This window comes from Cynocephalus volans, chromosome 2 (genome assembly GCF_027409185.1).
Source record: "Cynocephalus volans isolate mCynVol1 chromosome 2, mCynVol1.pri, whole genome shotgun sequence".
Lineage (NCBI taxonomy): Eukaryota > Metazoa > Chordata > Mammalia > Dermoptera > Cynocephalidae > Cynocephalus > Cynocephalus volans.
Window position 1 is genome coordinate 143152354 of NC_084461.1, and position 12100 is coordinate 143164453.

The 12100-nt window shown below is 42.0% G+C and overlaps 1 protein-coding gene across 3 annotated transcripts in view; it reads right to left on the reverse strand.

Annotated features, from left to right (window-relative positions):
- The window catches only part of GABRB2 (gamma-aminobutyric acid type A receptor subunit beta2), a 246709-nt gene extending 245138 nt beyond the window's left edge, over window positions 1-1571 (reverse strand). For all 3 annotated transcript variants that reach the window (XM_063087001.1, XM_063087000.1, XM_063086999.1), the window contains exons 1-3: window positions 1495-1571; window positions 1254-1345; window positions 181-248 (exon numbers count right to left, since the gene is read on the reverse strand). In XM_063087001.1, coding sequence (XP_062943071.1) covers window positions 181-248; window positions 1254-1345; window positions 1495-1571 — 237 coding nt within the window. The remainder of the gene's footprint in view (window positions 1-180; window positions 249-1253; window positions 1346-1494) is intronic.
- Between the last annotated feature and the right edge of the window lie 10529 nt (window positions 1572-12100).

Below are 12100 nucleotides of genomic sequence, written 5' to 3' on the forward strand. Positions count from 1 at the left end.
AGTCCCAGGAATCTGAACCAGGGACCACAAAGAGCCAACTCTGTAACCTCAAACACAGTGAATTCTCCCTCATCTCATACAGAAACTCACGCACAACCCACCCCCAAAAGCTGGCTCCCTCCTCCTCTCTGTCCCGAAATAAAGGTCTGCAGAGACATAGCCATAAACCTCAATACTCACCATATTAACTTCAGAAACCATGTCGATGCTGGCGATGTCAATGTTCATTCCCACAGCCACTGGGGGACCTGCAAACCAAGATGGCCAGCCACGTGATTTCCCCCGAACTTCATTCATTCTTAGCAAGAGTTGTCCCTAGGCATGTGACACTCTTCCTAAAAACCCTCTCCACTGTTCACCCTCAAATTCTTCAATTCCCTGCTCCTTTGTTAAAGAGTGGCAGGCATTCATTCCTTTAGGAAATGCTCTGTTGAATATGCACACACGTGTGCTGATGGGCGAGGGATTCCAGCTCTGTCTACATATGCAGATGTCTCAGCATGTGAATACACATAACTCACAGAAGCACAAGACTCTTTCTAGACCAAGGGATTTTTATATATTGCGCTGAAGCCCCCTCCCCCTCATTCTTTCCTTTCGCCTTCTTCTGTGTGCAGGTTTTAACTCTTTGAGCTTCATGAGTCTGAAGCAAAATTAAATGGACGTATCAGCATATATCTACGGCTGCGAGAGAGGTCTCCCCGCCCCCCACCCTCTCTACCCTCCCATTTCTCCCTCTACCCTCCCATCCCCGTATCCTCCCCCCTTCTCGCCCCATGCTGTGAGGCTTGGAAGACTGGATAGCATACAGACATAAGCCACTCTAAACCGCGGCCAGAAGAACTCTTCCAAAGTAGGCGGGCACGGGGGGTTAATGTCACCTCTCAACAACTCCCTGCACATATTGTCCTCAAAAATGTTCACGATGGCCTTCCGTAAGCCAGTTTCTCTGGACACACCATTAACTAAACTTAGGAGGTCTGCATCTCAAGGAAGCAAGCACAGTGAAGCAAAGGATTTATAACAGTGAAGCCGAAGGACAGCAGTCACCAAATTTGAGTACACGCTAAGAGGGTCTCACTGAAAGACCGCTTAAGGGCTGGATAGTAACAAATCGCCTTAAGTTTGGATCAGTTTCTCAGTATGGTAAAATAGAGCCACGTCCAGTACACCACATGCGCCCACAACTAGGGGCTCAAAAGACAGCTCCGGTTATAGCTGGACTGTTCTTATCTACAAGGCAACCCCATTACCTCCAAAATCTGGTCTCAGACGAATGTCATAGCCTTTCAGGAGCCTATCCACCGTCTCTTTAACCAGCGACATATTACTAGGGTCATTGACACTAAAAAAAGAAATGACAATAAACAGGCATCAGTAAGGAAACCAGCACAGTGTCTTTATCTCATCCTTACTACAAATCCCTGCTCACAGAGGTATGCAGACAGAGCCCTGCAAAGTGAGAAAGGGGAAAGAAATGCTCGGTACACTTACCTCTGCGCACAGACAGCGGCGATTATTAAGGGGAATGACCAAATCCCAAAGTAGCCCCTTTTCCGGACTCTCCACATCCCTTTAGTTTTTGATGGGATTGAGGGTTTCACTGAAGAGAGGCGATCCAACTTAGTCTGCCCAGTGCAGTAATTCTAATGTGAGGCGCATGCGCACGGCGTACCAAAACATCAAAGGGGCAGCGGCGGCTGCCGGGGACCGAGCAGATTTCCTTGTTAAAAAAAAAAAAAAAAAAAAAAAAAATTAAAGGGGAAAAAGGAAAAGCATATATATGTATAATATATACATATCTAATAATATAGAAAAGCCACCCCACAAGAGCATCAAGAGTAAAATCTGTGTTGTCCTATCGTTAAGATAAAAACAACTACAGCGTCTGGTAAGTTTCGGTAGTTGCCGGAGGCAGTTTTGCAGCTCGCGGGCTGTGAATTTTTCGGGTGTCTCTGTCTTCTTACATATGCAAAACCAGATTAGGAATTTAGGGGACAGCAGGTGTGAGGTGCGAGCGGGAGCCCACTTCTGGTCTCAGCAGGAGAAAAGGGCGAGGAGTTTGAACTTTATTTTTGTGGCAAATAGCATCCCCCGCCTGGGACGAGACGGGGGTGGGGGCGAGGGTGGAAAGGGGGTGGAGGTAGTGCGGCTGGGGGTGGGGGAAGGTGAGGCTGGGAGCAGGAGTCGAAGGGGGAGGGAGGAAAGAAACCGATGGGAGGAACGCTGAGCAGCCCATTGGATTTGGGGCGAGGGTGGTGCAGGTGGAAAATAAGGAAGAAATGCTAAATTAAGAAGGAAGAAGGGGAAAGAAAAGGAGAATAAAATGATGCCTGGTCTTTTCTAGGGGTCCAGGAGCAAGCTTTTCTTCACTACTCACGAGCGATTTCTTTCTCCTCTCCTCACCTTTTGCCCCCTATTTTCCCAAAGAAGAAACCTCAGGGTCCTGGTTTCTCGCCGTGTGACGTGCCTGACCCTCTAGTCCAGGTTATTTATAGCAGGAGGAGGAGGGGGAGGCGAGGGGAGCAAAAAGGCAAAGCTGTCTCTCCAGGTTTTGGTCTGATTCTGCAGTGGGAAATTCTGAGTGGGCAGGGGAGGGGGTTGGATGAGGGGAACTGGGACGAGAGGGCGTGGGGGACGCGGGTGGCGAGCGCCCTAGCGCAGGTGCGGGGGGCTGGAGGGCAGGTGGCCCGGGGGGACGCGCCCTGGCCGGGCCCCCCACCCCCTCAGCCGCACTTGCACCCGCGCGCACACGTGCCGGGACGCTCCCCACCCGCCGCCCGCCCTCCTTACCTCGCGGGCCCGCGCTCGCCGCCCACTCCCGCCGCGCTCCGAGCTGGAGCCCCCGGGCCGGGGAGAGGGAACCCCAGCCGCTCAGGGGCTGCGCCTCTGGATACCACAAGCCGGGGCAGTCCCTAGAAGGCAGGCAAAATGAGGAAGGGGCCCAGCGACCGCCCGGGGCACCAGGTTTTCCAGCGGTCTCCGCGCCACCTTGTTCTCTCTTTCCTTTCCCGGGCCCAGCGAGACTCGCACACCCAGAGGCTGCCTCTTCCCTCCCGTCCGAGGCCGCCGGGGTCCGGAGGAGGCAGCAAGCTTGGAGGGGGATGCGGTGGGGGGAAGGAGGATACTGAGTTCACAGAAGAGCTTTCCTCCGCTGGAGGGAAAGAGCCGTGCGGCGGGCGCCAGGAGGTGCTACGAGGCTGGGGGCATCGGGCTGTCGGAAGGAGCCTGAGACCGGGACGGAAGGTGTTCCCGAGTTTATCTTGGGAGGGTGAAGCGGGGCCGGGCAGGTGCTCCGCTGCTCCTGCCCCCGCTCCTCGGTGAAGAACTGGAAAAGCCCGAGTTCAAACCTGCATTCTGGACCCGAGTGCTTAGCCTGTAACTGCTACTACTACTAGTCATTGTCACCATTAACTGAGCGCCTACTACGTGCCGGGAGTGCTGCTTACAACAATCCTACCTTTTAGCTGTAACTTCTGTGTCCCCATCTTAATAGACTTAGAAACTAGCGCACTGAAACTGAGGGACTTGCCCAAGGTCACTCAGGTGACGAGAGGTGAAACCGGGATTGGACTTCAAAGCCAGCGTCCTTAACCACTGGACAAGACAGCCTTGACTCCGGAGTGTCCGACCTGGCCCGCTGTCAGCAATTCGCTGCTGCCGAGCTCCCCGCGCCCACGGAGCCCGCGGCGGCTGCAGGAGGAGCGGGCGCGCGGACAGTACCAGGCTTGCCCGGCCGGTCTCTGCAGAGAGGAGGGGCCGCCGGCCAGCGTCGTTCCCCAGGCTCGCGGTCTCCGCAGCACCGGGGATTCCTCGGGGTCCTGGTCCGGGCTGCACTCTTGACCCACTTCCCTTCTGAAGACCTCTCCCCTCCCCAGCCTTGGTCAGAGGGTCATTCTGGGGCAACTTAGGGGAATGACTCCTAGGGAAGTGTGGAGGCGGGAGGGCTGTAAGGGGGTGGGGAGGGGAATCCGACAGCTCCCCTGCGTTGGATGAATAACGGGAAGGGAGAGCTGTGTGCCTTCGCTGACCAAGGGAGTTTCTAGGGTAGAGACAGGTAAAACGGCACCATAACACAGTGGAGATCTACAGCGTGGCGTGCTTCCGAGGCTCTTAGGAGCCCATCAGGAGAAAATGTTTAGACCATCAGCATTTTACCCAGAGGATTCCCAAAGCAGTTTGAGTTCCAAGTAATAAAATGATGAAGTCCTCGAAAGATCCTCCCCCTCTTGAACACATCCCAAAACAGGGTTTTCCTTCTGACCATTATTTACCCGTGTTGTGCTTTCTGCACTAACAGCTCCTTCTGCTTAGGCCTACTTCAGTTTGGGTTGAGAGAACAAAATGCAGTGAACAAAACAAAACACAAATATTGTCAGACATCTGTAATAATAATACTAACAATAATGGCCCCGTGAATGATTAACCAAGTATATATTGAAGGCCTACAGAAAATTAAGGGAAAAGAGATAAAAGTAGCTTGCACCTCAGCAAGTAAAATAGCATAATGCAAACTGAGAGCATAAAGGAACTGGAGGTAAGCCTTTTGATTCAAAGCCCAGCTCAAATACTTAGTAACTTTGTGACATGGGAAAGTTATTTAAATTCTCTAAGCCTCAGTTTCCTCTTCTGGAAACAAGAGAAAAATAATAGTACCTTTTCCACTGGTTTGTAGAATGACATAAATATACATGTAGCATTTGGCATGAAATTAATAAATATTAGCAATCTTTTAATGAGCAAGATATAATGAATAGACAGGAAAGCAAACATGGTTTAGTGGCATAATACTGAGCGAATATAAATTTGGTGTGATTATTACAGAATAGCCTGAGAAGAAAGAAACAGACATTTCAAGAGAATTAAGGTAAGGTTAAGGAGGAGATGTAGTAAAGACCCACACTGCAATCAACATGAGGAAAAACGAAAGAATATTTGTTTTTTGTATTCAGTAATCTCAGAGATATCTCTTACCAGTAATGGTAACTAATGTAATTAAAAATACTTTCCTGCTAGTTGCAATACCTAAGAACACTTTATGCCTAAAGTGTGTTTTTATTATACAGAAGAATCAACTCTGGACATCTCTCTCGAAGACGATGCTGATAGGCTGCCAAGGAAAATGCAAAATGAGAATAATAATATGGAATCTGAAGATGTGTCCATTGCTGGAAAACATTCTCCAAGGTCCTAAATGTACAATAAGAAGGCAAAATGTGAGTACTCTTAAGACATCATACTTTGAAGACATCTCTGAGTATGAAGCATATAAATGTAAACTAAAAAGTCAGCAACCACTTGCCATTTGTCCGTGCTATAATACTAATTCATTTATTCAGTAAATATGGAGTGGACACCTACGCTTTGGCAAACGTTATTTGACAAGCACTGGGGATGATGTATTGAAAAGGCAGCCATGATTTTTATTCTCTTGGAGCTTACACTAGTGTGAGAAAGATACGACACAGAAGTAATTACAGATGTAACATGTGAAGTGGGAAAGACAGGAGATTGTGTAATTCATTTGTGGTGCAGATAATTCAGTTTGAGGATTTGGGTAAAGCTTGCCTGATGAAGTGAGGCTTCAATTGGGATCTGAAAGATGGGCTAACCTGATGAAGAGTTGGGGAAAGAATGTTCCAGGCAGAGAAAATAATATGTGCAAATATCCTGGGCCAAGAGAGGATGGCATAAATACAGAATGAAGAAAGAACCTTAAGCATGGAAGATAGGGTAGGAGTGGCTGTGATGCAGTTGAAGAGCTGGCCAGGAGCAACTGGGGACCGTTGATGGGTTGAAGCAGAGGAGTGACAAGATGAGTTCTAATCACACTGAGGAAGACAGTAATGGCTGTAAGGGATCTGATAGGAAGTTATTGCAGGAATCCACATGAGAGGTGATGTTAGTCTGAATTACAGTAGTGACAGTGAAGGTGAAGAGAAGTGACTACAATTATGTGGGAGAACTGGCTAAACCTTGTGACAGATGGGATATAGAGAATGAGGGAGAAGAGAGATTCAAAGATGACTCATACATTTCTGGTTTGAGCAGCTCAGTGGTGGTAGTAGAAAAAAGGTGGTAAGGATTATACATTCAGTTCAGGTCATGTTCAGTTTAAAGTACCCACTAGCCATCCCAGGCACACTAGATATTTTGATATATGCACCTGAAGGTCAAAACTGAGGTCTGGGCTGGGACCAATGAAAATTTTCTTTTTCTCATCCTAACACTGTATGTCCGTTTTCTGCTTTAATTTTCTTTAGAACTTACAACTATGTAACTGTAACCATATTTTACCCATTTTTTTCATCTATCTGCATGGAAATAAAGTTTAAAAATTGTGATCTTTGTCTGCTTTGCTCATTGCTGTATTCCAATACCTAGTGCTCGAAGAAGATACCTAGTACATATGTTCTGAATGAATGAGTGCATATTTGAAGATCCCAAAGGTGTAAATAACTTGTCTTGGGAATATATGAGACTAATCCATGGAGGATGATGAACAGAGTGAAAAGACTGGAGGATCTAGAAAGTAAACTTCTAGTAAAGGTCAATTACAGTCATCAGAAGGGTCAAATTAGGATTACCCTCAAGGGTAGGGGGAAAACTAGTGTAGTATCATGAAAGCCTAGGAAAAAGAATATTCTGGTAAGGAAGAACTAGTCCTTCCTAGGATTAAATCTTTTAAAACATTTTAAAATTTTTGAATAGATATTAAATGCTCATGTTATGAAATGCAAAAAGTAAGTCATTTTGTCCCTTTGCCACCAGATTCTCTCTCTAGAAATTAATACAGTTTTTTTAGGGGCGGGGGTAATGAGGTGTTCTATATCGTAGCCTTTCATCTGTTGACAAACAAGTATGGAATATGCCTACAGGTGCCAGGCAGTTCTCCCCAACCTTCTGATGCTGGTGAAGCATCAGTAATAATGATTTTGGAGAAGGTTCTCACAGAATGTGGGTTACCTGTTTGGTGGAATCATTTAAACATTTGAATTTATAATTATTTTAAAAAATGAATAAAAGATCTCTCGGCTTTGAATATTGATTGGGGTCTTTTAAAATTGTGTACAGAAATTTCAGTGATACTGAAGAGTAAGGAGAAAGTCAGAAATAACATGTAGAAAGAAAATATGTTTATTACTTTCAATACAAACAATAGCACAATCTTACCAATTACCAGTAAAATGTTGTCATTATATGGCTTCCTGGACCTACTCTAATATACAAATAAGAACTGTTTTAAATAACCTCATATACCTTATATATGAACACAACTTTCTGTATATATGCCTAGGATAGTTTAAATTTTATAAAATATTTTTCCCTTATTGTAGTTAAAAATGTCCTTTATTTATTCGTCTGGTAAACCTTGACTTCACAGACACTGGAAAAGAAAATTCTCCAGAATTACCATGAATTTCATATTATGGGGCTATGGCTTGATGAAATTTTACTCTGCGGAATTAGAAATGTGAATTCCATGCGTACCGAGCCTGTTCTCCTTCAGCACATAACATTAACGCTAAACCTGAGTTTCTGTAAAATTCTTGGCCACAATAACTCTTATGACATATATTAAATTATTTAACTAAAAATATGAAATTAGTAATAAGAATAAAATAATAAGATGAATGTGTCAGACACTGTTCCAAATGCTTTATATATAGTAATTTATTTAATCATCACCCTGTGCTTGTAACAATGTTAATTTTTTAATCCCCATTTATATGTGAGGAAACAGGAGCACAGATCAAGATCATTCAGTTTATAAGAAAATATTTAAGGACTCAGTCTCTTTCTGATAACTGTGTGACTTTGTAAATGAAACTCCTGTAGATTTGTCTACTCTTCAGTTCTCAGCTTGTCTCACCCACTAAGTTAATATAATAGAAATAAAATCAGCCCAGACAGAGAATCTCTGCACTTTAACAATCAAATGACCAATAGGAAAATTTGAGACTTGAGTTACTGAACGTCTTTTGCAGGAATATACCTTTTAGTACTAGCTCAGATTAATTGATCTTAAAGAGTATAGAAAAAAAAATGTGTGCCTCAAAGTAAAAAGTGGAATTAGTGATGCTTTGAATGGAGGTAAAATTGTTATATGAGTAAATTACCTAAGCTCTGACACCATGGGGATGCTAATTATATTCACATGCAGTCTCAGCAGTAATAAAACACTACATCCCTTATGCTAGAAAAGGGTGAAATGGGAAGGAAGTACTGTTATCAACTACTTCTCAAAACCTGAAGCAGGAGAGAGGTGTGCCTTATCAACGTCAGTAAATGAGCCAAACTGATATATAAGCAGTAATGTTGAAGGGCCTAAGAAATAATTTCTCAAATTCTCTTTCAGGTTGGTTTCTTAGGGATGACTATTGATAGATGGCCAAAGATAGGTAAACCAATGGTTAAAGTGGAGTTTTCTACAATGCAGGTCACACCTCCCTGAGATCTTTCCCAGTGCTCCTTTATTAGGACTATTTATCCACTTATAAACTGTAGTGGGAGAGCTTAGAGTTTATAAGCTTTTGGAGGGCCCTTCAAAAATAATGGAATTTTGAAAAATCTATATATTGGCTCTAAATTTAAAAAGCAAACTGCAACATTGAAATTAATTGATAGTTAATCAAATATCTATAAAATCTGATACTATGTCTATACTTATGCAAAATTAAATTTAATGTGGAAAAGGAACATCTAAATATGCTTTATATTATGTGTCAAGGGGCCTCCAAAAGTTGGAGGACTTGGGCATATGGCTGTCTTAAAAAGCCCCAGTCTTTTCCAGCTTCAGGCACAGTCAGTCTCTTCCTACTTCTGTATATCTAAAGCCAATTGCACTGCCCTGTTTTGTTTTTTTTTTGTTCTTGTTTTTTTGTTTGTTTGTTTGTTTTTCTTCTTTAAATCCCCTTTGGAAGCAGCCCCACTGCTAATTCTGCAAGAGACATGGCTGTGTTTTACTTTTGTTTTTATTATTCCCCAACCTCAGTGCATTTAACTAACTTGTATTAGGAATTCAGTAATTGATAAATTTATAATTGCAGTTATTATTCATAGTTACTACTTATTGAATACTTGCTTACTAGCTTGATCACTCTGTGATGACCATCAACAATTCATTAGTCATTTAATTCTTCCAAGCTCATGTGTAGTGTATTATAAGTCATTTTTGATATTAAATGACCTTTCCTGATACTTACATTTTAACCTCTCTACACTTCATTTAATTCTCTCAAAATTCTATGAGGTAAGTTCTAATATTATCTCCATTTCACAATATTCTGAAAGTGCCAAAGGTTTTGTGATTGAGAAAAGCTTCTCTTTAGAAAAGGAGGAATGGAGAATAGATAAAGTCTGTCAGAGCAAAGAGTTTCTTTCGTTGGAAACCTAATGAGTAGATGATGATAACCACTATTTTATTGCGTTTGTTTTAACATAGTTCTCCCATAATAGAAACTGCATGAAGACATGGTTTGTTCCTACTTCCTGAGAAGATAAATTTGCTTTTAGGTTCAAATAAACGATTAAGAGCTGTGAGTGAAACTGTTCCTACTGAGGTGTGGTATGTAGAGACATAGAGCAAAGTCATTGCTCTATAAGATAAGGAAAGTCCTTTTCAGGCAAGAGAGCCCAACAACCAATTTCTATGGATTTTATTTTTTAAAATATAATTTATCATAATGGTAGTTGAGAATTAAGTGGTTAGTCTGTTGGAGCCAACAATGCGTCAGCAAGAAGCAATGAGTGCTTTGGATATTTGGTGTGTTCCAGCCATGCACTTTATCCACAAGCTGGCATGTGGACAGCTGATGGTTCGAGACATGATTTTGGGTATCACACGAACGTGTCTTTAAATAGCATAATGTCACAAACAGAGAAAGTTGTCTCAACTTTCTTTGATTAAGACACCAACAAAAATTCAATTTGGTGGTAAAATGCCATCAACACTTCTCTGAGACTTGTTACTTGCCTATTTTAACTGAGACATGTAAGTCATTACACATGAATCATTGGATTTTATCATTTTAATTATATCCCATTTTTGGTCAATAATATTTGGATTCCACAAAAGGTAGGTAGCAAGATCACCTTCCATTTAAATACACTTATTTAAGTTAAAGGTGAGTAAATTTAATGAAAATAGATAAAGGAGTAGAGCACATGGTACTTGGATTGACAAAAATAATGTAGGTGTTATGCAAACATTTGGGAATGTTTGACTGAACAATTTGGGCAGGAACTATCTGCCAAAACTCTGTAAGAGAAATTCTCATAGGCTAAACTGAAGTGAGGGTCTTCTAACTCTTAAGTACCTATGATCACCAAAATCACTAGAGTGGGTGATCAACAGCCATGAGATGGAGGTAAACCTGAACATCATCAGACTACGAGGTCATCTTTCTGCCACAGGGTGTCAAAATCTCACTCAGCAATTGAATATGCTGAGCATCCTTGTGTGTGGAAATGTTCTGCAAGATACAAAAACATGAATTAAGCAATATTTCTACTCTCAAGGAGCTTAATTGTAGCAGGGAGGGAAGAGATCAAAATGATTACCTTAAGCAGCAGAATGTTAACATCACAAGAAAAGTATAAACTAAGAGGAGCATGACCCAAGGGAATTGCAGGAAAAAGAGATCAAAACTGGTTGGGTGTAAATGGGAAATCTTTTACTGAAAACATGCTATATGAAATGGACCTCAGAGGATGGGTAAGATATTATTGCAGTTGTTAGTGGATGACGGGAAAGTTTGTGATAAGTTTCTGTGTAAATGTAGTGTCTGCTTAAAGTAAAGAGATAATCAGCTGCAAAGTCAGCCAAGATGTTGATATCCTTGATATCAGAATGAGGATTTCGAGTTATGTAGATCCACATAGGGTACCCTGGTACCCAGTCCTCCTTCTATCAATAATTGGCAGACTTTTATGATACTAAATATTTTCGGCTTTGTAGGATACTCAATCTGCAGAAGTAGCATGAAAGTAGCCATAGACAAATCTGAACAATAAAGGTTAGGCATGATTTAAAGAGAGCAACAGAGAAGGAAAGAAAAAAGCCCACTACTAGGAAATTACAGTAAGGTTTTTAACAGGAAAGAGAACAAACAAGCAAAACACTTCTCATATCATGTAAATAGCACTAGTGATTTGAGGGGGGTCTTTTATGCCATCTTTATAAAGGGCACAAGTAAATTTGGAAGGGATGGCATGGCATCACAGATCATTTTAACCCTAGTGTGAACTGACTGCAGGAAGAAGCCTTAGATCTCAGATTTTTAAAAAATTAGATTGGAAAAAGCACTTAAGAAGTTACAGTAAGAAATCTGAATGGTAAAATGGATGCTTATCTAATTGTTTTATTTTATTATTTCTTTCTCTTAGGAGCTGGAGATAATGTGGTGTATAAGAAGCTGGCTGCCTGCTTTCATCTTCTATATGGAGAGGGAAGTATAAATGGGGCAGGAGAAAGGAGAACCATTAAGATGTTATTTCAAATAAAACGGAAGTTCTACTAGTCCCTGGGAGAGTATTAAAAAAGCTAAAATTTAAAGATTAAAAAAGTCAAGTGTCAATTAAAACTACTTTTGAAGTTAGCAAGTAAAACTCATAGATTTGGAAAGAATCTCAAGCAATCATTGATATATGCAGGTACTTCATGGGAAGGTTTATATTATCTTTTTTATTTTTCCACGTACTTTTTGAAGTACTCTGATACTAAGATAAATGCAAAAATTCATGTGAATTTTAACAGATAAAACAAGAAACTTCAAATAGAAAATCTATCTTGCAGCAGGAACCTCTGGTCTATACCTTTGAACAGGTTAACTTATGTGTTTTCCTGTATTATTCAGAGCATAGAAGACAATGTTAGAGCAGCCTTCCAGGATATCTATTAACCAATGATTATGTGGTGAGGAATAGGACCATTCCTAAGCAGTTTACACTCCAGAGTTCCCTTGTGAGATCAGGCTCAGACCCACCCTCTGCATGACTTTTGCTTGAAATCTCCCCTTGCTTAGCTCCACCTTTTGCTGTCCTATTTCCCCACTTACTCATCACTTGCACAGTTATCTTTTTCTCATGGTCTGTTTCT